The sequence below is a fragment of the Trichomonas vaginalis genome, chromosome VI (assembly GCF_026262505.1).
Source record: "Trichomonas vaginalis G3 chromosome VI, whole genome shotgun sequence".
Taxonomy (NCBI): Eukaryota; Parabasalia; order Trichomonadida; family Trichomonadidae; genus Trichomonas; species Trichomonas vaginalis.
This window is the reverse complement of record NC_067208.1, coordinates 16,134,703-16,159,117: the sequence shown is the minus strand read 5'-3', so window position 1 is coordinate 16,159,117 and position 24,415 is coordinate 16,134,703. Positions and strand designations below refer to the sequence as shown.

The 24,415-nt window shown below is 33.4% G+C and overlaps 9 protein-coding genes and 1 pseudogene across 10 annotated transcripts, besides 4 other annotated features; 5 read left to right on the top strand and 5 right to left on the bottom strand.

Annotated features, from left to right (window-relative positions):
• Positions 1-4,571: part of a mobile genetic element that runs on past the window's edge.
• TVAGG3_0874720 lies at positions 5-869 on the bottom strand (annotated as a pseudogene). Its single transcript has one exon. A coding segment is annotated over exon 1 (865 nt).
• Positions 2,894-3,712, bottom strand: TVAGG3_0874710 (phage tail repeat-like family; the record flags this gene model as incomplete). Its single annotated transcript, XM_051250195.1, has 1 exon — positions 2,894-3,712. The coding sequence occupies one exon, from the start codon at positions 3,710-3,712 to the stop codon at positions 2,894-2,896; it is 819 nt and encodes a 272-aa protein (XP_051085670.1).
• An 829-nt stretch (positions 4,572-5,400) lies between the features above and the next one.
• TVAGG3_0874690 (protein serine/threonine kinase protein) lies at positions 5,401-6,767 on the top strand (the record flags this gene model as incomplete). Its single annotated transcript, XM_001302282.2, has 1 exon — positions 5,526-6,710. One exon carries the CDS (start codon positions 5,526-5,528, stop codon positions 6,708-6,710), a length of 1,185 nt encoding a protein of 394 aa, XP_001302283.1.
• A 799-nt stretch (positions 6,768-7,566) lies between these two features.
• TVAGG3_0874680 (cyclin domain-containing protein) lies at positions 7,567-9,068 on the top strand (the record flags this gene model as incomplete). The annotated part of the gene is made up of 1 exon (XM_001302283.1): positions 7,577-8,380. One exon carries the CDS (start codon positions 7,577-7,579, stop codon positions 8,378-8,380), a length of 804 nt encoding a protein of 267 aa, XP_001302284.1.
• Positions 9,069-10,264: 1,196 nt separating this feature from the next.
• On the bottom strand, positions 10,265-10,741 carry TVAGG3_0874670 (histone H2A; the record flags this gene model as incomplete). Its single annotated transcript, XM_001302284.2, has 1 exon — positions 10,312-10,731. The coding sequence occupies one exon, from the start codon at positions 10,729-10,731 to the stop codon at positions 10,312-10,314; it is 420 nt and encodes a 139-aa protein (XP_001302285.1).
• A 140-nt stretch (positions 10,742-10,881) lies between these two features.
• Positions 10,882-12,025, top strand: TVAGG3_0874660 (histone H2B; the record flags this gene model as incomplete). The annotated part of the gene is made up of 1 exon (XM_001302285.2): positions 10,893-11,282. One exon carries the CDS (start codon positions 10,893-10,895, stop codon positions 11,280-11,282), a length of 390 nt encoding a protein of 129 aa, XP_001302286.1.
• Positions 12,026-12,123: 98 nt separating this feature from the next.
• TVAGG3_0874650 (clathrin-coated pit assembly) lies at positions 12,124-14,165 on the bottom strand (the record flags this gene model as incomplete). The annotated part of the gene is made up of 1 exon (XM_001302287.2): positions 12,189-14,162. One exon carries the CDS (start codon positions 14,160-14,162, stop codon positions 12,189-12,191), a length of 1,974 nt encoding a protein of 657 aa, XP_001302288.2.
• Positions 14,166-14,993: 828 nt separating this feature from the next.
• Positions 14,994-15,759, bottom strand: TVAGG3_0874640 (flavodoxin-like fold family protein; the record flags this gene model as incomplete). Its single annotated transcript, XM_001302288.1, has 1 exon — positions 15,041-15,748. The coding sequence occupies one exon, from the start codon at positions 15,746-15,748 to the stop codon at positions 15,041-15,043; it is 708 nt and encodes a 235-aa protein (XP_001302289.1).
• Positions 15,760-16,304: 545 nt separating this feature from the next.
• Positions 16,305-16,332: a mobile genetic element.
• A 26-nt stretch (positions 16,333-16,358) lies between these two features.
• Positions 16,359-19,853: a mobile genetic element.
• Positions 18,472-18,993, top strand: TVAGG3_0874620 (MULE transposase domain-containing protein; the record flags this gene model as incomplete). Its single annotated transcript, XM_001302290.1, has 1 exon — positions 18,472-18,993. The coding sequence occupies one exon, from the start codon at positions 18,472-18,474 to the stop codon at positions 18,991-18,993; it is 522 nt and encodes a 173-aa protein (XP_001302291.1).
• Positions 19,854-19,943: a mobile genetic element.
• A 1,628-nt stretch (positions 19,944-21,571) lies between these two features.
• Positions 21,572-23,725, top strand: TVAGG3_0874590 (protein of unknown function, DUF4106 family; the record flags this gene model as incomplete). The annotated part of the gene is made up of 1 exon (XM_051250194.1): positions 21,572-23,725. A coding segment is annotated over one exon (2,154 nt), but the record flags the coding sequence as incomplete, so codon positions are not given.
• Positions 23,726-24,415: the final 690 nt, after the last annotated feature.

The following is a 24,415-nucleotide window of genomic DNA, read 5'->3' as shown; positions in this document are numbered from 1 at the left end:
CTGTCATGTAAGGTGGCATGTAGTCTTTACTTTGTCCCGTTGTTTGTGTATATCCTGTAACGCGATGTGTATGGTTTCCATCTCCCTGAGTGTCACTCCAGTAACAATTTATAGCAAACTGAACGTCGTCTTTAACATCATATCCTTTACCTTTTTTCAAGGCGTGCCAATCCCAAAATTTATGCTTATGCCAACCTGCTTGAGATGTACTTAAATCTATGTAGTGACTGTGCGCAGGTAAGTTTTCACCTGAAATCGTTTTACTTCCACCTGTTTCCTTTGAAGAGTTTGCACAATACAAAAACCTGTCGACTATTTGAGTCCAAGTTCCGAGACCAAGTACTACTTCTGGTCTGGTAGAGTTCATTGACGTGTAAATAGAACCTATAGGATATAGTGTTTGAAGTATTTCTGTCTTTAACGTTTGAAGCTCTGTTTTGTCAGCTTTTTTATCTAACTCATCGTTAACATATGTTTTGTCAGCTTTTTTATCTAACTCATCGTTAACATATGTTTTGTCAGCTTTCTTATCATATAAATCTTGAGCAGTGAATTTAACATTGTTTTCATCCTCCATGACATAGACATTTCTACATCTAGTGTATTTCATCGTCGTTATGTCTTCATCCGATGTTAAACCTTGTGGAAAGTTAGGAGGTTTCCAATTTAATACATCCCCACCAGTTCCATCAGGTTCTTCAACCGTTCCTGCAATATTTTTCTATACCAACAGTTGCGAAGAAATCGTGTGTATGTCCAACGTCACTTTTCTTGTTTAAGGTTTCTTGTAAGTTTGTAATATTTGCAATGGTATGTGTATGAGTCTTTTTAGAATATTCGTTTTCAGCTCTTGTCACTTCACTTGACATTTTATTGTCAACATATGTTTGGTCTGCTAGTTCAGGATGAGTATGTTCTTTCGTTGCATATTTGCATCTGCTCTGTCATGTTCTTCTTGAACTTTTTCAATGACATACTCTTTGTCAGCTTTGTTGTCAACATCTGCTTTCAAAAGAAGTTCTTTTATAGGTTTCTCGTTTAAAGTTCCTTTTGTTGGATTTATACAAACAGTATGGTTCTTACTGTCTTGAAACAGAAACTCGTCTGTTAAAGGGTTTAATGTCAGTTTTAAGTTTCCTTCTTTCAATGACTCAGATATCTTAGAATAGTTTGAAAAGTTTGTTGTGTTCTTATTTAGAGCTTGCACAATGAGTTGTCGGTTGTGTTGTATTTCTCTCATAGACGCTGTTTCTTTCGACATTTTTATTCTAGATAAAATATGCTTTCAATAGAAAAAGAAAATTCAAGAGTTGCTACAACTAAACCATTAGATGAACTTTTTACTAATGTCGGTCAAAAGTTTGAGACAGAGACCGTAAAGCATGAAGGCTATCGTTTTGACTACCCATTGAGATGGTTAAGAGACCCATCCGTCACAAAAGCTGTTGGCTTTCGTAGAATGAAGTTCATTTCAGAAGCCATACATGGTTTCCCATTTACGGTCGCTTTTGAAGTTCGATACTATAACAAAGAAAAACGTACGTATGAGAAATTTGAACAGGGAAAACTTTTACAAGTGAATTTGCTTGTAAACTTAGAAACAACTCTTCAAGCTTTTCAAGAAAAAATAAACGATATCTATCTCGAATATGCAAAACAGTACAACATTGACGAAGGAGAGTACCATCTCGATATTGTTTATGACAGGAAAAATGCAACTGTTAAAATCAATAGAATAGAAGACCTTGGAGAAGACGTTTATATTTCTACAAAATATAACAACTTGGCATGGTATAGATTTTTGAGGATGTTAAATCAGCCTGCAGAATATCCAGTACACCCGAACTTTTATGAAGTCGAAAACCCTAATGGAACATATGAAAATGTTTTCGACCCAGCTGCTATTATTGTTCATGCTTCATTTTCTGGCGCTCAAAACTCTTTCTTATGCTTGGCAAATGACTTTTACGAAAAACCTACAAAGTTATACGAACCACCAAGTGGAAGTATTTCAGACTTTCAAGTATGGTTTACTACAGATGGAAGAAAAAGAATAATTCCATTATACCATGCGTTTTACTTAGAACTTAGTTTCATATACAACTACTATCGAACGGTAAAAATATAATTTTTTAATACGGTTGAGGTGTTGGATTTGGTTGCCAAACTAGACTGTGGTGCAGGTTCAGGCTGTTGTATAACAGGAGCTTGTCTTCTGGTTCAGGGTCTTTAGGTATAATACCAACAAACTGACCTACTCTTTTACCAATATTTTTGACTCCGTTCCAAATTCCTCTTCCTACGGTTTTTATTCCATTCCATATACCTCTTCCAACATTTCGAAAGAAGTTTCCTATCTTACTGAAGAAACCCATTTTACTATATGTAAAAATCTAATGTCGCCTAGTCTCTTACGTTTCCTGTTGAGTTCCATAGCATTCTTTAACTGGAGCTCATACATTCTGTTTCTCCTCTGGTAGAAAACATATTCTGGGTCAACTCCTGTGTTCGCGTCATCTGCATAGAGTTGTTTATATCCCACTTCAGGGTTTGTAAAAACTCTTTCCATCTCATATTTGCATACCATGGTGGCAAACCTAACGCAGCGTCATTTGACATGGCAGTTTGCATTTGTACATCTGTTGGCACTTGACCATAGTTTGCCATTGCAGTTTGTATTCTAACTTCATTTGGAATATTCTCTGGGTTTGGTTGTCCAGGTTGCTGTGCATTCGCTAAGTTCTGTGCGTCCATTTAATATTAGATAAAAATATCTCTTACGAGTACATATGCTGAACATTTGCAGGCATTGGTTCATCTTCATATTCTCTGTACTTTTCTGCCACGTCAAATAAATAAATGACACAATGGAAAAAACCTAAAACAAGTAGTCCTATTTCAAACCACATTTACTTACTAGTAAAATTTCTTTGTTATGACACTTTCTCCAGTTTATAGGACCTCTCTCATATTCTATCTTATCGTATCTAAACTCATAGTCATGTATGTCCTCTAACCATCTCATAACGGTTTCCAAACCACTTTTATCGGATGTAAAGTAAAAGCATGGATGGTTATGTAAAACGTCTAAAGTTTCTAAAGAGTCTCTCAAAGTCCAGTCTACTTGGTATTGAAAATCCCATGTGTTAAAGAACGGCGGGTCCACTATAAAGAAAACATTTTCCTTGTCTTTATATTTTTCATACAACTCTGTCCAATGACATCTCACAAACTCTATACCCTCAATATATTTTTCTATGTCCTCTTTGAAAACATTTGTATAGTTAAGATATAAAACTTTTGACATAAGTGTTTCAATGTCATGAACTCTTATAGAACCACTATATAATAGTCTAGCAGATATACTATCCCAGTCAATATATTCTGCTTTTTTCAAAACCTCTCTGACAGTATTTTTCTTATCTAATGGTATACGTTCCATCTTACCTATAGGTATCTTTTCTTTTAACTCTTTCAATATTTTGTTTGTGTCTGGAATATGTTTGAGACGGTTCATATAGTTGTCGAAGTCATTGCATATAATCTTTGAGTCAGGAAATATTGTATGGCACAAATGAGATATATAGAAACTTCCACCGAACAAGTCTACAAATGTTAGACCATTCGGTAGTTTCTTAAGTTCTCTCAATAGAATATCTTTACATCTACTCTTATTTCCAAAGAAGGGTAACGGTGGTTTTGTAAAATTCATTTTATATACAATAAAAATGTTTTTTTTCCTGAAAAGCTACAGAAAAGTGACAAAACATTTACGATGAAGAAGTCTTGACAAAACATTTACGAAGAAGTCTTGACAAAACATTTACGAAGAAGTCTTGACAAAACATTTACGAAGAAGTCATGAAATTTCATGAAATTTACAGCAAAAATAATGTTTATGTTAGAATGTTAGATCTAACATGTTTTCTAACACGTTTTCTAACATCGTAGAAAACTCTTGAAATTTGGTCATTTACGCTCATTACGAAGAAGTCTTGACAAAACATTTACGATGAAATCTTGACAAAACATTTACGATGAAGAAGTTTCGACAAAGCATTTACGATGAAATCATGAGTTTTCTACGATGTTAGAAAACATGTTAGAAAACGTGTTAGATCTAACATGCTAACATAAACTTTATTTTTGGTCATTTACGCTCATTATGAAGAAGTCTTGACAAAACATTTACGATGAAATCTTGACAAAACATTTACGATGAAGAAGTTTCGACAAAGCATTTACGATGAAATCATGAGTTTTCTACGATGTTAGAAAACATGTTAGAAAACGTGTTAGATCTAACATTCTAACATAAACATTATTTTTGGGTCATTTACGCTCATTACGAAGAAGTCTTGACAAAACATTTACGAAGAAGTCTTGACAAAAAAGTCAACGGCTGGTCGGCTGGGGTTCGGTCCTCCTCTTGGGTCTTGGGAAAAATTTCTTATGGGCTGGAAGCCCTCCGAATAAAAACTTCATTTATACTAAACATCTTCAGGGCTAGAAGGCACGAAGTGCCTGGAAGCCCCACTACCTTTTTTTTTTTTTTTTTTTTTTTTTTATTTGAAGCCATATTTATGAAATTCTTTGCATTTTAGCATGAGTATTGACAATAAATCATGATTTCATTAATTATCCAAACAATAAAAAGGAAATGTATTAGTAAGCTGCACAGTTCTAAAATTGTCCACTAATAACAGAACATTTCATCATTTTCAAAGATTAGATGTCTGTTGACTTTACATTCAACAATATATTCATAATGTTTAAACTCTATATATTAGTATCCTTTGACAACAATATTTGAACCAAAGAATGAACAGTTCTCTTGAATAAATTCATAAAACGTGAAAAAACTATTGAGATAAAAATCTAAATCTTTCTGATGACTTAATCAATGTTCTAGTTTGAAATGCAACTCTATTACAATTTCCCATCATAAATGAGAACTTATCATGTGAAATATTGCTAATATAATGAATTATTCCTCAATATACTTTCTATACTAATTTATTGTAATAAGAGAAGCAGTATATTCTGACCTAGCATATAAGGATATGATATTAATATTTGAAATCGTATATTAATGTGATTTTCATATTCAATTTAAATTAACTTGTGTCTCACGCCATAAATTGAAACAAACCTTTCTTCTTGTTAACTAAATCATTTATATTTCAAAATAATAATACTTTAATATAAAGAATAGAAAAAAATATTGATTGAAATGTGAGATATTTTAATGAATTACTGTATTCGGATTATAACAAATATGCTTATATGTTAGAATCAGCGTTCGGCTAATCTGAAAAGTAATTCTCTCATACCCTCATAACAGTGCTGTCAAAAATTTTAAAATCCTCGTTATTTTTGATGTGTAAACTATTCAATAAAGATTTATGGCGCTGCCCACGTTTTCGACCGACTTTGAGGTCACTCGGAAACTGGGCGAAGGCTCCTTCTCCGATGTATATGAGGCTCGAGATAAAAAGACAGGACAATTCGTTGCAATTAAAAGAATGAAAAATCCATATCAAACGTTAGAAGAAGTAAAACAATTACCTGAAATCACAACACTTATAGAATTACGTGATTGTCCGTTTATCGTAAAATTACATGAAGTTTTATTTGATTTTAAGCAAAAATCTCTAGCACTTGTTTTCGAAAAACTTGATATGAACCTATATGAATACACTTGCATGGTTGGATCCGGTTTACCTACCAAAGAAGCGTCACTAATCATATATCAAATTCTTCAAGGTTTATCTGCAATGCACGCAAAATACCTATTTCACAGAGATATGAAACCAGAAAACTGTATGATTAATAGGGAAACTCTGGAAGTGAAGATAGTCGACTTGGGATCAACAAGAAAATCTTTTGAAAGAGGTCCATACACAGAATACGTATCAACTCGATGGTACAGAGCCCCTGAAATTCTTTTAACATCTGGTCAATATGGCCCTTCTGTTGATGTTTGGGCTGTTGGATGCATGTTATATGAATTATTAGAAAATCGTCCATTATTTCCAGGTAAACATGAATTAGATCAGATTAATAGAATTCATGCTCTTTGTGGTACTCCAACAAAAGATATTCTTAAGGTATTTTTACAAAATCCGAATACTCAATTAAATTATAATTTTCCATACAGAAGAAGACAGCATATTGCTGATTTCATGAGTCCTACAAGTTTCTTAGTCACAGACTTAATAGAAGATTTATTAATATATAATCCTTTAGATCGAATAACTGTAGATGGAGCTTTAGCTCACCCAGTTTTTGCGGAATTGAACGAATTATATGCAAAATGGCATGAATATGGTTGTCCAGGATCATATGCTTCATTTGTCGTCAATGGACCACCACCTGCACCTAAAACTCAGCCTGCTCCAATACGTCCTCCAATAGAAATTGAGCCACCACCGCAGGAACCACCTGCAGAAGCAGAATCCCTGACTCCTATTAAACTTGAAAAGAAGAAAATGGTTTCAGAAGCTAGAAAAGCGGCTGTTGAACGAATTAAAGCATACAACAAGTTACATGCTTCTCAACCTCCGGCTCAATCAATGGCTTCGAGGGGAATTGGTGTTGTTTTAGGTAAAAAGTCGCTTCCAAAGCCTAAACCCGGTCCTTATAAATATCCTGCATTTAGGAAGCCTGCAGCTCTTCCTCCAATGCTTACATTTTCGGCTGCATTTTAAACCTGTTTGTATTTCTATGTTAATTATGAATACTTTTATACCAATAATAAATTTCAGTTCAGAATAAGAAATTTTTCAAAATTAATATATGTATTGATTATTATATGTTGTGGTGATGCTATACAAACTAAAAAAACTAGAAATTTAGCTGTGAGAATTTCAAAAAAAAAATTAGCACCGGAATATTGAAAGAAAAATAAATATTATTTAGAATGTATCATAAAGCATATTGATAAATTTTGTGAATTGTTTTCAGCTGAAATGTACGTTAGTAATGATTTCGATATTTAAAAATTAGAGAGTATGTGCAAACACAAAGGAAAATTGATTTATAACGCTTGTTCTTCATTCACAATTTATTTGTCCGAACATTTATAATGAATTTGTTGTAAAGTTTACTTTCTTCTGAATTTATAAAGAAATTATTTTTGTGTTCCCAGCATTACAAATAGATCCACTCACAATATTCTTGAAAACGAATTTCCCATACAAAACAAAAAATCGATTCATTCTTACTTCAATTATAGTTCTGATTCAAAGCATCAAGGCTTATTGTTATATCAATTTTCCTTTGAAAATCATCGATTTTGAAATTCTTAAATATGAATATTTTTATTCTGTGTACAATTCTATGTCAAATCTTAATCGAGGAGTCAGTTTTATAAATGGCAGATCATTCAAAAGTCACTTTCAATTTTCGAAAAGTGTCAACCGATCACAAAATTAATTCTAATATCAGACAAGTTGTCATATCCTTGCAAAAAAATTCATTCAAATTTTTGCAAATGAATTTTTTTCTATGAGCCTTTCAACAAATTCATCATCATTCAATAATTGAAAAATTTACAATATTAAATAATTCTATTATGAGTGCAGGCCCCCCAAATCCTAATGATTTCTCTGTTATTAAGACAACATGGTCCGATGACCAAAGGCGTACAGTCTGGACTCTTATTTCCAAATCAAGAATTAATTTGAAACTTGAATTATCTCCAATCATAGCAACAGCCTTTATTATGTTACAAAATTATTTCAAAAATACAGACGAATGCCCATATAGATTATTTATATTAATGACTGCTGCTCTTTTCACTTCTTGCAAATCTCAAAATTCATATAGGCCAATGCAAATGATTTACGATGAATTAAGTCGAATATGCAGATCAGCTCCCTCTACCATTATTAGAAGTCTTGTTGGACCAGATACACTTGGAGCTGAAGGCCAAATGCCACAAGAACATCTCGAACAGATTACACATGCAGAATTAGATCTTCTCAAAGCAATAGATTTTAATGTTCATTTTGAACTTCCATTTACTCATTTCGAACGTTGGAAATCCAACCTTCAATCTCATATACCAAATGAAAACTTTATCAGAATATGTAACGGAGTTATTGTTGATATTTGTTTAGTCCTCTGCTCTAAATTTTACTTAGATCTTCCTCCAGAAGTTGCCGCAGCTGCTGCAACAAAAGATTCAATCGGTGAAGAAAACCTTTCACCCGAAACATGTCAATGGATTGAGGAGGTTCTCCTCAAATATGGTCACGAGCCATTCGATTTGGCAATGCGTTCTATTACAATGGAAAAGCAGAAAACTTTCCAGCGCAGACCATCTGCCGCGACTGGTTCGTCTCCACGTCCAACAATCCCTACTGTCAATATGTAATATTAGAATTTGTTTTTGTTTGTAAATGTATGTTATATTATGACGAATTTAATTTTAAACTTTTTTTTCCTTTCTTATCACATAAGAATTGATATAATCCTCAGAAAAATCTCTTCACACTTTCATAAATATAAAATGAGATGATTCAATGATGAAAAATGTTAAAATCGGGTTCAGTTAATAATTATTTGACAAAACATATATGAATTTTGCTTTGAATTTTCAATTCCTTCATTATACAATCCTCAGATAGACATTTTTCGGTTTATTTTTGAATGAGAAATCATTCTGGAAAGAGATTACATTAAAATTATGAATTTTGGAATCGCCATACTGAATGCTTTTAGATTTATTGTGTTCGAAGATTTTTCTTAATAGTCAATTTCTAAAAGTGACATCATTCAATTTGATATTGAGAGGAAAGCGGTTTGGTCCAGCATAACTTAAAATGCGTGGCAAATGGCTTAAGAAGCGCATGCGGAGACTGAAAAGAAAGAGGAGGATGATGAGGTCCAAGTAAGGGCCCATGATGTCACCCGGGTGTCCTTAAGGCATTCCCGTTTTAGGGGCACCCGGCGCATCATGACATTGAGCCCCTTATGGGGCTGTTAACGAATAAAGATGCCCTCTTATATTTAATTTTTTAATTTTTTTCTACGAATTTTAATTACTTCTCACTTCGAACCAAAATATAAAATAGTTTATCTTTTTTTAAAACATCATCGTGCTACATCATTCTATATAGTATCGCACGTTTTGAATGATCAATTGCCATTTGTAATAAATACTTTCTTAACGACAGATATATTTCTCGATATCAAACTCTTGAAAAAGAAAAATATATAATAGGCAATACTGCAGTACGATACACTAATCAATCCTCTCAATTTTCTACGTCCTCTCCTCCATAATCATTGTCCTCATAATACATTGACAAGTGTCATCCTAACGAATCGATAATAAACAGATTCATAAGACTTTAAGATTAATTCTTGCCACAAGACTTTTTTCGAAAAACTTCTTCTCTAGTTACTTTTTATAATAGATATCTACTCTATCCATACTTTCCAGTCATTCTTATTCCGACACTCAATAATAGATGTTCATCCCAGTTACAGAAGATCTGATAATTTAGCTGATCAATCTTCTCATAAACAGAACTATTTTTTAGCATTTCATTGATTTTTACATTATATTACGGACTTGACTTCTTTGCGCTCTTCTACTTAAAGAAATTTATCATAATTCGGATTTATATATCCAATCAAAGAAGTAAATTTCATAATTATCCATTCTACATAAGAAAGGAAAGTTTGATGTTTCATTTATGCATATAGCGCACGTTTTATTTTGATAAAATAATCTCTTTTCCTAAAAATTTTGATGATTCGATAGGCGTTTTGAAAATTAAGTCAATTATATACTAAGTAATGCTTTAAAATTGCTATTCAATGAAAAATTTGTTATTATTTTGCTTTACTGATCATAATTGAAGATTAACGATTGAAATTTCATAAAAGGAGATAAATATCAGTGTAAAAATTATTTTAAATCTAAAATAAAATGATTTAATGGTCTTCAAATTTCCAAATTTTTTTCATTTTTCATAATTTGAAGTTATTTTTAAGATTTTTTCAAAATAAAAAATGGTTTTCAAAAGAAATTTGGAATTCTAAATGTCTAATTTCATCAAAATTAGTACAATGAAACAAAATGTTTGGACTCATACATGCAATTTGTTTGTGATTTTATTAAATAAATATCAAAATTGAATATATATATATTGATATAATTAATTGATATTGATAGAATTCAAGAGCAATTAGATGAATTAAACATATTCAACATATTGACACCAAACTTTCATGTTAAACAAAACATTAAACAATCTATTTTGAAAAAATATTGTAAATTCAACTCTATAAACATATTTATTCCTGTGTCTGGGAAGCATCCTTGCCCTTCTTTGGATTGCCAAGGAGGACCTTGTGGATGTGTGGAACAACACCAGCGGAAGCGATGGTGATGTTGGAGAGTAATTGGTTCAATTCTTCATCGTTACGAACGGCAAGCATGATGTGGCGTGGAGAAATACGTGTCTTCTTGTTATCACGAGCAGCGTTACCTGCAAGTTCGAGAACTTCGACAGTAAGATACTCAAGAACAGCGGCCATGAAGACTGGAGCACCTGCACCGACACGCTCACCATAACGGCCCTCACGGAGGAATCTGTGAAGACGGCCGACAGGGAACTGAAGACCGGCACGAGATGAACGTGTCTTTGGATGTTGGCGTTCACCATCAACGGCTGTCTTTGTTGCTGTCTTCTTAACACCTTTCTTAGCTGGCATTACAAATAATGATCCACACTTCACCCCGCCATGTTGGTCTTCATGAATACGGGGTCTAAAATGGCATTTTTCAATTTTCATCAATTTGCCATTTTGGACCCATCAAATTTAACATCCATTAAATCATAAGTTTGGCGCCGAAAAAGTGATCATTATTTAGAATGTCTTCAAAGAAGCCAGCCTCTAAAACACCAACAGAGAAGAAGCCAGCCGTCGAGGGAGTCGATGCTGCCAACGCTGCCAAGCAAGATAAGAAGCTCCGCCACAAGAAGCGTGCAGAAACATTCTCCTCCTACATTTTCAAGGTTCTTAAGCAGGTCCACCCAGATATTGGTATCTCCAACAAGGCTATGATGGTCATGAACTCCTTCGTTACAGATATTTTCGAGCGTATTGCTCAGGAAGGTGCTCGTCTTGTCGATATGAACGAACGTAACACACTCGGTTCTCGCGAAGTTCAGACAGCCGTTCGTCTTGTCCTTCCAGGCGATCTTGCTAAGCACGCCGTTTCAGAAGGTGGCAAGGCCGTCGCTAAGTTCAACGCTGAGTAAAAACTTGTTCTTAATACTTCTTAATCTACTATCTTTTTCTTGAATTAGATCGCTTCAAACGTAGAAAAAAATCATAACATGATGGAATATTCATGGAATTTTAGAGATCTTCGAAGTTATAATATCTTAGGATCTATTATGTCTGTATTGTTCATAGTTGTTAAGCGATGAATCCATTAATCATTATAATTCCACGATATTTTTATTTCATTTCATATCACATGTCGAAAAATTAATAAACGTCACCTTTGTATACATTATGAGTACGTTTGATAATACTAGTGATTATGGAGACCAAAAGAATTCAGAAATTTCTTCTATATCATCATTCCAAAAACCTGGATCTTTAAAGCAATGCGTTCCAGGACGTTCTTATGATTGCATCATCGAGAAAATCTCAAAAGTAGTAGAAGAAGCATATAAAACAACATTGAGTCCATTCACAGAACTATTAGAAAATAACAGAATCATTTCTGAACGCTATAATACAGAAGAAAAAGACGATTCTTGGAAAGTAGATCCAGAATCAACAAGCGAAGAAGATTTATTAGAACAATATCATATACTTAAGAAGAAATTACAACTAATCCAAAATGAAAACAAATCTTTAGAAGCTGAAAATGTTGCCTTAGAAGCCAAATATAATTCGATTATTCAGACCAACCAGGAAATTAAGGAAAAGCTTGATGTTGCATAATTCATTACTCTTTTTGTTTCATACTTAAAACTTATTTATATTTCGATATGATATCTTTATTTTTCTTCTTTACCTAGCATTATAAGAACACCAACAATAATTTGTGAAAAAAAGATTTTAATTATATTAATATAAAAGAGATTAGTTTAAAATACGATGATTATAAGGCACTTAATGGTTTATTAATAATTTCTAAATGAAAGGTGAACTCATTTTGGTTGTGGTTTTGAAGCTGGAGCTCTGATCTTCTTCAAAAATTCCGCATTGCCAAAGTCGAAAGGCTCGGCAGGGAAAGGAATCTTTTCTGGCATTGCATCGAATATTCTCTTGAGTAGTCCGTGCAAATTCTTCAAAGCTGGGACTGGAACAGCATCAATATATCCTTCGTTGACTTTGAACTGTTTAAGCTTAGCAATGCAATATGCTGCAACCTGATAAGCACAGAAAGCTTCTTCAGCAAGGTCATGGTGAGCAATAACTCTCAATGCGCCAACACATGCTGTAATTGTACTCAAAATCTCTTTTACGGCATCCTGGCAGATTGGTGGTTGTCCAACTGGTGGTGGCTTAGCCTTGTTGGCGATCATAAATGCGCCAAGAGCGTAATTTCCTTCGTATTGAGTATAATGAGAGGAGAAATTCTTTCTTGCTTCAATTAGAGCTGCGAATTGTGGATGGTTGACAACAGGAAGGTACTGAATGATAAGAGGAGCACGTGTTCCTGCTGCATGTACTAATGCGAAGTAAAATGGAACGGAAAATTCTGGCGAAACTGTATTTATCGAGTAAAGTGCGGATGATAATTGCGAATCGTCCATTGCGAGAATTTCTTTGATGAGGTTATCTCTGTCTTTTTCAATTCGAGATGTATCAATCGACAAAGCTGATGCAGAAAGGTCGATCATGGCTGGAGCTTCAGCCTTTGGTGTTTCAGTTGTATCGAAATCTATTAAAGAAGAAGCGTTCTGCTGCTGTTGAAGAGGAGTTCCGAAATTAAGATACTGAGGTGGATTTGTATTAGCGGCCGGAGTGGCAAAACCTCCGAAAATCTCCTGAGAAGCGGCCTTTTGGAACAGATTGAAAGTATTTTGGCTGCCAACTGGAGAAGATTCGCCAGAAGGTGGCTTGCAACCACCGAATGATACTTGGTTCTGTGGTACTTGTATTTGCATTGGAGCTTGCTGTTGGTATGGAGAGAATTCAGGGACAGATTGCTGTTGCTGCTGAGGAGGCTGTTCAGGAGCAGCTTGTGGTGCAGAAGACTGGGATGATTGCCATTTCTTATCAACCAAGTCAGGGAATTCATTGTAGGTGGCTGCGAGAACTTGGCGAACGGTTGGACGCTTAGCTGGGTTTGTTTCGAAGCAGTATTCGACAAGTTTCTTTATCTTTGGATTAACCTGTCTGTCGTTTGGCCATCTGTAGCTGCAGTTGAGAATTTGAAGATTTGAGCCGTCTGGGAACGGATCGCGGAATGTAGCGAGCTTGAAAAGAATGCCACCGATAGCCCAAACATCAGACTTAGTATCAATTTTCTGGCGACGGTAGAGATCACACATTTCTGGTGATCTGTAGAGAGGTGTAGTGTTACGCTGGATATCGTCGGAGGCTTGGTTGATTTCACCAGAATCTTCTAGCGTGTAAACACGTGTTGTAGCAGAACCGAAATCACATAATTTGTACTTTCCTTCGTTATAAAGAATATTTTCGACTTTGAGATCACGATGGCTGATAGGTGGGTTCTGTGTATGCATGAAATTAACTGCATCACAAACTTGTGTAAAGATTTCGATAATTTTATTAACAGAGAAACCTTGGCTGAAGTATTGGTTCATTTCTTTGACGCATTCGCTCTGGCAAAACTCCATTAAGATTGTTGTCTGCCTTGTTCTGTTATCTGTTGACATACCAAAAACTTTAACGACATTTGGATGTTGTGAGCATTTCTTTTGAATCTCAAACTCTTTTTGAATCATTTCGAAATGCTCCTGATCTGGCGCTTGGAGAACTTTAACAGCATAAGTCTTTCCGTAGTTATCAGTTGCTCTATAAATGCATCCGTAGCCGCCTTCAGCAATTTTGTCTCCAACAGTGACAGAAGTACCACCTATGTTCATGGTGGAACCGGATAGGCCCTGATTGCCTGAGACAACATTCGCCGCTTTTTGGAAAAAAGAGCGCATCTGTAATTTTAATTGAAAAATTGTCAAATTTTATTTGAGAACCCAATTTGCCTAAATATGGAGGATAGGATTGTTCTCAATTATGGATGCAGGCGAAATCGAAATATAATGCATGTGATTCAGAGATTATTATATGTCTTTCATTTGGGAACAATTTTATTGAGAATTGGATTGTTTTCATACTCTTTACTGATCATTGAAGCTATTTTTTGATCGATCAATAACATTTTTAGGGAAAACTTGCTGTGGCTATGCAATCGCTATGTGTTGATTTTGAATTAACGAACTCATCGAATATGTTCCAAAATAATCTTTCTAACCAATCAGACTTATCTGAATTGGGACAATAATTTGCATTTCTCCTTTCTGGGCAATCTTTCTTACCGTTTGGACAATCAGGTTGAGAGAGTCCATCAAAGCCTAGGATTATTTTATCAATGTCATGTAAGAATTAAAATCATACAAATTTCTAGCATTTCAAGCATCTGCATTGAGAACACAATTATCGAAGATATAATTTTATATGGGATAAAATTTATTGACGATTCACATTAATTATGGAGTCTCTACGTAAATCTAATGCATTATTACTAGCAAAATTAAATAATATCTAAATTTTGATAGATTAATTTGTTATCATCTAAATCAAAAGTTTTAGATCTGTTTCTCAACCGGGAGTAATGATTTTTGGGCGCGGATAAAATATCGCTGATTTCATTTTAGAAGAAATGAAAATCTTGAAAGAGATGTATGTATCGATAGCATTTTAGAACTCTGAACCAAAATTGAAAAGCAAATATCTGGAGAGAATATTAATGAATAGATAAGTAAATACATAGAGAGTTAAAAGAAAATAGAATGGTACTTTTATTTCTAGCTTATTGAATCAAGTTTTCAGGTTCAGTGATTTGGTCGAGTGTTGCGAGTGGAACAAACTTCTTGTCTGTGATGACCTTCCAGTTGTCGAGGTTCAAGAGCTTCTCGTTGAGCTTCTGCTGGAGTTCTGGTTGCATGGCAATTCTCTTTGGTGAGTTTGCACCGTGGATGCCGATTGATCTGAGGATTGTGAAGCCGGAGTAGTTGAAAGCGTAGAGGGCGCTCCATGTGTATGCGTCGAGGCCGTTGCCTTCCTTAGGATCGAAGAACATTGGTGCACTGCCTGTGGAGATGACGGATGTGACCTTCTTGCCAGCGAGGTAGCCCTTGTCGAGCATGTGTTCGAAGTCCCAAGCAAATGGAACGTTGAGAACTCTCTCTGTGTATGCGTAGACGCATGATGGGAATCTGCCGTACCACATTGGGGCGAAGATGACAACGTGTGTTGCCCACTTGAGGTTCTCTTGTTGGACTTTGATCTCGTCAACCAAGTTGTCTTGGCCTGTGACTGCGAAGATTGAGAATGTGCCATCTGGGATCTTCTTGAAGTCCTTTGTTGTCAATGTTCTGTCGAAACCAGACTCGACGAGGTTAACGTACCTGACTTCGTGGCCTGCCTTCTCTAAGGCTGCCTTTGCTGAGTCTGCGAATCTGAATGCTGTTGCCTTGTGTGTTGGGTCAACGTGTGCGACGAGGAAAAGAACGCGCATAAGTGAGAAGTGAAGAGATTTACTCAATTTTTTACGATCTTCAATTTATTTTATATTTTCAATGAGCTTTCAATTGTGTGAAAGTTCTCAAATTGAAATCTCATAGTCATTTTTTCGAATCCAAATCGTTTAAATCATAATCCTTATAGCATATAGATAATGATTCTTTGTGACAATTCATAAAATATAATTCAATCAGATTTTCAATTAATTCTATCGGCGCGAAGCCACCTGAGGCCCAAAATTAGATTATATCAAATTTGATATTTTGGCATAAAGGAATGCTATAAGTTTATTTCTTCACACTAGAGATCATCAAACTTTATTCATCTCAATCGGACTTATAAAATCAAATGATATTCTTGTCGAATAATAGAATTGTTAGCCAGATAAAGAGTTATTCCATATATCATGGGTGTTTGCACACTATATACACAGACGGAATTGAAAATTTCAAGACGACAATAAAACATTCTCATAGAAATTAGTAATGCCTGAAAAGATCATCCATATTTTAATGCTCGGATCTGTTAGTGCTGGCAGAACAGCTATTGCAGAAACAATAAGAATTACCGAAAAAGTGACAAAACATCAAAAACAGGGTAAAAAAGGGGGTTGGCGTCCTAAGGCGTCCTAGTGTAAATTTCTCAAAATTGTGATATTTACATCACATTTTTGAGAGGTTTATGGGCGTCCTAAGGGAAAATTGAATAGCTAGGGCGTCCCGAATTTTCATTCTAAGATTTAAATATATTATATACTTAAGTATAATACAAGCAATATAAAAATTAAATTTTTATTATGTTAACTTATAAGAAATTTTTTTGAATTATCGTTGATTTATTGTAATCTTTCCAGGCTATACTTTTGAAATCAACTTTACCTGTCATACGCATTAATGTAGTAGATGTCCAGGTGTAGCTATTATATCCCAGCAACATTGGTATTTTATCATTGTAAGATATCAAAATGAAGCGTTTTTTCAGATATAATTTTTCGTAAATTTTTCAAAAATAAGATGGTAAAAAAGCCTCGACTTGCTCGAAAAATAACAATTTTTTTACTTGTAAAAATAACCCTTTTACAGCATGGGCAGCTATTCAATCACTATTTCTTTTTCTAAAAGTATATTTTTCAAAAAAAATTAAGATCAAATTCGACAATTTCTTGATGAAAGCAAAAATATTACACATACTTCTAGATGCATGGGATAAAATATGCAATTATTCAATCAATTCGCATGATTTGAAAAAAAAAATCTAAATTTGATAAAAATGTAGAAATTTTTTATTTTTAACTTGAGATTCGATTTTTTTGATCCAATTTGTGAATTTTTTTTGATCGGAATTTCAATTAATTTGTTGATCAAAAATGACCTCACAATGTTTGATATAAGTGAAGTCATCTTCATGGGTATTTAGAAATTCCAAGAGAAATTGCTTATTTCTCGCAGATGTAATATCTGAGAAAATCGAATTTAAATATTCATAGAAACCCAAATCATTCTCCGGTTCGAATAATTCATCTGTTGCTTTTTCTGTTTTTTCTATGAATTTTAATAATTTGATTAATAAATCTTCATCAGGAAGAATTATTGCTGCATTTGTGATAAAATTCCATATTGAGGTAATATGGCAATAATTACATTTATAAAATGTAATTTTATCCAAAATTTTTTGGCAAATTCGCATAATAGCATTAATATTTGAAGCTGAGATTAAACCTGTGATTACTTCTGTAACTTTTGGAAAATCATCGCAATTTAATATCTCTTTATATTGAATTGAGAAATAAAAAAAATCAAATGGATTCATTTCTTCAATTTCAAGGAGATTGTAAAAATTGATAGAAGTGTTATTGCAACAAATTGTATTTGCAGCAAAAAATATCATTTGCTCGATTCCATTTTTGGAATAAATTTGCTGGAACAATGTTAAATTAAAACAGTTGCTTAATTTTTCTTCATTGTTTTCATAAAAAAGTAACAAGTTTGCAACTGAAATTTCAAAATTTTGATAATTGCCAGTTATTTCAGTAAATATATATATTTGCTTTTCTTCATCTAAAAATGGCAAATATTGATTTGCAATATTAACTAAAGTTTGGGATAAATTGTTCCAGTTTGATTTTACAATTTGTGAGCACATTATGTAATATGTAAATTTATCCGCTTTGTAGGAATTTAAAATTGTTTGTTGTTCTGTTTCAGTTAAATTACTGAATTTTTCAAGATTAATATTGTGATAAAAAATAGAATCCTTGAAACATTCTGATATCTTTTCAATGTTTAAAACGGATGCTAAAAAATGTAAAAGAACTTCATCAGTCACTGTGATTTTTTTGAAAAATTTATCCCAATTCAAGCATCCAATTGATCTTTCTGTCATTGTACTTATGCATTGATAAAGTTGATTTAATGAATCCGAAGAATAATCATTATGCTTGACTAGTTGAGTTAGTTGATACAGACTGTCGTCAGCCATTTTAAAAAAATGAATAAAATTGTATAGTAAATTATATTTGTGAAATTTGTGACGCTACATTCAATCTAAGACCAATATCTCAAAGAATTCCTCATTTAAGTATTACTTTTCATTGTTTTTTAAAAAATATCTTTGCTTATTTGTTCACTTTTTTGACATTTATTATATGCTTTTTATCATATTTCCGATGATATGAATATATGATCACTAAGTTTATTAATGAAAAAAGAGAAAAAAATTATGGCATTATTTAATGAAACATTAAATCATCCAGATTTTAATTCATCCACTCCAATTCAAACTAATTTTGAGCAAGCCGATACAAATCAAGGTTCAGATGCTCCAATTCGCTCCGAAAATTCAAATATTGCAGACTCTACAGATTTAGAACCAGAAAATCAAAACCATCCTTCTACAAATCAAATGTCTAGTAATCTAGAACATAAGCTGGACCTTCTTGATCATATTGAAAAACAATTATCGAAAATGCGCTCGTTATTGGGAATTCTTCCTACTACAAATGCTATTGTTGGGCCGTCAAAACAAGTTTCAGTTAATAGCAAGCAAAATTCTGAAAAAAATAAGAAAAAATCTTCCATAACAACAAAATCAAACAATAAAAAACAAAATTCATCCGATAATCCTCCTAAACGTAAAGCTCCTATTTCGGAAAGGATTCTCAGCGATAATAACTTATATTTTCAAGTTCATCGAAAGAGATCGAAAAGCAAACGTTCCACATCTACAGAGAAAAAGAATTGATATATGAAGTCTAATTCCTTTTATAACTACTATATTTTTATTCTTATGACTAAAAAATAATATATTATTTAACAATTTTCATTTTTTTCTTTTAACAATTTCGTTTTATTTCCATTTATTGTTAAATGATTTTTAGCATACACCTTTCTTTGTTCATCTTCTAAATACAATTTATTTTTTCTGAGATATAATTCTATTCATTCAATTCGATCGTCATTTTTCAGTACATGATCGTAATTTTCAATTATTGATCGCGATTTTACTTCAGAATTTGTTCGCAATATTGCTTATCAAAATTATATCTCTATTCTCTCATTTCTGTTTAGTCAATATCATTACACTCCTATTGTCTAATAACATGCTATTAATTTTCTTAAAATTAGAAAAAAATATCAACTTTTAAAAACAGAAACTTAACATCCTTAGGTCAATGGATTTTGATGTGAGATACATTTAATCTGTTTTTCTTTTTTTATTTTAAATAATTGAATATTTATAGTTGTTACGGGTCTTACATCATGTAAAACGAATTTTCTTAAAGTAAATTTACTTTTTCTTCAATCTTTCTTACATATTTATTTAAAAAAATTATCCAAAAAAAGATGTTTTAGAATGAAAAAAAATAGAAAAATCTTCATTTATAGTCTTTCTTGAATGTATACGTTTTGATTTTTTTCTTTTTTAAAAAATTCAATTTCTAGAAAAATTGAGAAAAAATCATTTTCTTCTATTTTTTAGGACGCCATACCCATTGAAATCTCCTCTCAGGACGCCATAAACTATTCAATTATGGTGTAAACTTCTTAAAAATTGAATAGTTTACATCAGGACGCCTTAGGACGCCAACCCTTTACGCGCCCCAAAAACAGGGAGGGAGTCTCAATTTTTATTACTTATATTATTTTACAATATTTATATAAATACTCTTTATAATATCTTTTAAAAAAAAAAAAAAAAAAAAAAAAAAAAAAAAAAAGGGAAGTGGGGCTTCCAGGCACTTCGTGCCTTCTAGCCCTGAGGATGTTTTGTCAAGACTTCTTCATCGTAAATGTTTTGTCAAAACTTCTTCATCGTAAATGTTTTGTCAAGACTTCTTCATCGTAAATGTTTTGTCAAAACTTCTTCATCGTAAATGTTTTGTCAAGACTTCTTCATCGTAAATGTTTTGTCAAGACTTCTTCGTAAAATCAGACAAAAATATATTTTATGTTAGAATGTTAGATCTAACACGTTTTCTAACATGTTTTCTAACATCGTAGAAAACTCATGATTTCATCGTAAATGTTTTGTCAAGACTTCTTCATCGTAAATGTTTTGTCAAGACTTCTTCATCGTAAATGTTTTGTCAAGACTTCTTCGTAAATGTTTTGTCAAGACTTCTTCGTAAAATCAGACAAAAATATATTTTATGTTAGAATGTTAGATCTAACACGTTTTCTAACATGTTTTCTAACATCGTAGAAAACTCATGATTTCATCGTAAATGTTTTGTCAAGACTTCTTCATCGTAAATGTTTTGTCAAGACTTCTTCATCGTAAATGTTTTGTCAAGACTTCTTCGTAAATGTTTTGTCAAGACTTCTTCGTAAAATCAGACAAAAATATATTTTATGTTAGAATGTTAGATCTAACACGTTTTCTAACATGTTTTCTAACATCGTAGAAAACTCATGATTTCATCGTAAATGTTTTGTCAAGACTTCTTCATCGTAAATGTTTTGTCAAGACTTCTTCGTAAATGTTTTGTCAAGACTTCTTCATCGTAAATGTTTTGTCAAGACTTCTTCGTAAAATCAGACAAAAATATATTTTATGTTAGAATGTTAGATCTAACATGTTTTCTAACATCGTAGAAAACTCATGATTTCATCGTAAATGTTTTGTCAAGACTTCTTCGTAAAGACTTTGTTGAGATTTCTTCGTAAATGTTTTGTCAAGACTTCTTCATCGTAAATGTTTTGTCAAGACTTCTTCGTAAAATCAGACAAAAATATATTTTATGTTAGAATGTTAGATCTAACATGTTTTCTAACATGTTTTCTAACATCGTAGAAAACTCATGATTTCATCGTAAATGTTTTGTCAAGACTTCTTCGTAAAGACTTTGTTGAGATTTCTTCGTAAAGTTCTTCATCGTAAAGACTTTGTAAAGTCTTTCTCATGAACTTTCTTGTCAATGTTTTGTTGAGACTTTGTAAAGTTCTTCATCGTAAAGACTTTGTAAAGAAAGTTCATGAAAATTCATGAGGTTAGAAAAGAGGTTAGAAAAGAGGTTAGATCTAACATTCTAACATAAAATATATTTTTATTGAATTCCGTATGAAATTTCATGAGTTTTGTATGTTTTAGACCATGTTAGAAAACATGTTAGAAAAGAGGTTAGATCTAACATTCTAACATAAAATATATTTTTGTCTGATTTTACGAAGAAGTCTTGACAAAACATTTATGAAGAAATCTCAACAAAGTCTTTACGATGAAATCATGACAAAACATTTACGAAGAAGTCTCAACAAAGTCTTTACGAAGAAGTCACAATAAAACATCTGTCAAAAACCGCTTTTTAACTTCACTTAAAATGCCACGTAAGCTACGTAAGAATATACGTAAGAGGAAGAGAGCATTGAAACATCCAATAGTAAAACTGACACCACAACAACAGTTGCAACAACAAATGCTGAATGACCCCACTATGTTGCAACAAATGTCAAGCAATCCTATGCTTTTAAACCGAGTTGTTGGTGCACAGAGTGGAGGTTTAAGAGCGGCACTTTTAGCGAAAATGGCAGGCTATGGTGGAGCTGCAGACGGAACAGCCTATAACCCTCAAAGTCAAATGAATTTGAGTTCACTCAAAAATCAAATAACAGATGTCAAAAAGTCAAACATAGACATACAGAAGCAAATAAGTGAAAACGAAAAGAAACTAGAATATGACAGACACACAAAGAAACTCAATGAGTTAAACGTAGAGAAAAAGAAGAAAGAAGAACAACTGAAAGAACTAAGTACAGAGGAATATGCGAAAAAAGTGTCAGAAAAAGCAGCAGAAGTAGCAAAAATGGAACAAGATGTCATAAATTTGAAAAACCATACTACTCAATATAAAATACTGAAAGATGAAGAGATAAAACAAAAAGCCCTGAAGACATATATGGATAGCGATGAGTATAAAAAAGAAGTTGAAGCAAATGTAAAGGCAGAAAAACTTTTACAGTTGCAGAACCAAACCGTACAGTATGAAAACTTAGCACAAGAAAGTAAAAATAACGACGCAGCCATGCAAAAGGCAATGAAAAGCGCAGAATATATAAAAGCTAACAATGACTGGTTAGATGCCCAAGCCAACGCTAAAGCAGCCCAGCTTATAGGGTCAATAAGGACAAAAATACAAGCGGATGAAGACAGTTCAAATGAAGCTTTAACGAATGCTGACTTTAAGAACGCCTTCGAAGCTCTTCATAGTAAGGTGAAACTAGTGAACGACTTCTCATCTGGAAAGAAACTGAAGTCTGAAGGTTTCGACAAAGAGTTAAAAGAAGTAGCACAAAATATGACGAAAATAACAGATGCAGCAACGAGACAGGCAGTTCAAAGTGCCTATGACGCCGTTAGAGCAACTGTTGTGGAAAGTCAAGAAAAAGAGTTACAACAGACCAAAACAGACCTAGTAAATGCTTTCTTAAAAACGAAAAGTCAGGTAGGACATTACGCTGCAGATGGAACATATGTGCCAGCTGGTGGAACTTATATACCACCAAACCCTCCAAGAGAAGCACCTGCACCAGGACTACCTAAAACATTTACATCGTCACATGGACACAGACACAGGCATGCACAACAACCAACACAACAACCAACAGTTCAAAACCCTGCACAACAACAACAACAACAACAACCAACACAACAACCAACAGTTCAAAATCCAGCACAACCATCAGTTCAAAACCCTGCACAACAACCACCTCCACAACCAGAGCAAGGACATAAAAGAAGTAGAGAACAAGGAAACCAAGAATTCTTAAAAATGCTTAAAGAAGAGTGTGGTTTCCCAGATACTGTTGACTTTAGTGACAGATATAAAGAAGCTATTGGAAAGTTCAAGGATGGAAATACTGACCCGAACCTATTTAGCTTTATGGCTCAGCACCAAAACGGATATAATCTCAAACCTGGAAAATACAAGCTCGCTAAGGGATATGATTTAATAGCATATCATCCAAATGACATGGATGAATTTACTCCGAGATATTTGATGTCAGAGCTAAATGACAATTCAACTTTCGTCATGAAACGCGTAAAAAATAGAGACGGAACGAAAGAACAAAAGCTTATGAATGCGGATGACGTAGATAGGGAAATTGTTAAAAACGGTCTCGGAATATATGAAATGCCAGCAGATGAGGTACAAGAAACTCCACAGGAAGAAATAGTTCAGATACAACCAGACATGGAAGAAATAGTTCAGCAACAACAGCTAGAAGAGCCTGAAGGAAACGAACAAGTCACTCCTTTGGAAACTAACTTCACAGAACTAGATGAAGATTTGGAACAGCCGAAAAATCTTGACCCTCAACAAGAGCATGAGGTGAATATGGAATCTTTCCAAGAGTCTAAGAAAGATTCGGCTGACATAGTAGAAGAATATCGAAAAATGTTTGCCGACATACAAAAGACTCCAGCACCAGATGAAAATATTCAGCATAGAATGGAAGAACTGAAAAAAAATGTACACAAATACAACAACCCTTTTTACTTACGAGCATTTAACGTTCAATCTTCGGATGAACTCGGTGAAGATAAAAGGTTAAATTTCAAGAAAACATATAGAAATGAAACATTGTTTAAAGTTCATTCAGAACCTAACCAAGATGGAAACAAACCTACTTTTGTTTCTGCAGACGATGGAACTACAATGAGATGGGGTCATAAAGCTAACCCGGATAGGTGGTTCATAAACTTACAACCACAATTCCAAGAAGTTGTAGACGCAATGGAAGTCAATGGTGAACAAGATATAGCTGGTATTTTAAGCGCGGCTTTAATGCCATTGAAAGATATGAAACATGCAGATATTTTGGACCAGTATGAAATGAACATGGCTGATGGAAATATAACACCTGACGTTCTAGAACATTTATCTCAAAGAACTACACAGAACCATAGAGATGGTATATTTGGTGAAGAGTTTAGAAAGAAAGTTAGGGAGAGCGAAGGAAGAGAACCTATTTGTACATGACCTTGCAAATGAAAGTTTAACAAAATGTCAATAAAAACTTACTTTGCAGACAATGAACCGAGAAGGGATGAATTATTTAAGAAAAACTCAAATGGACAGTACCAAATGAAATGTTAGTATTGAAAAACATGTTCCTTGACAAAATAAAACCAACTACAGAAATAAACGACGCAAGACTGAAAG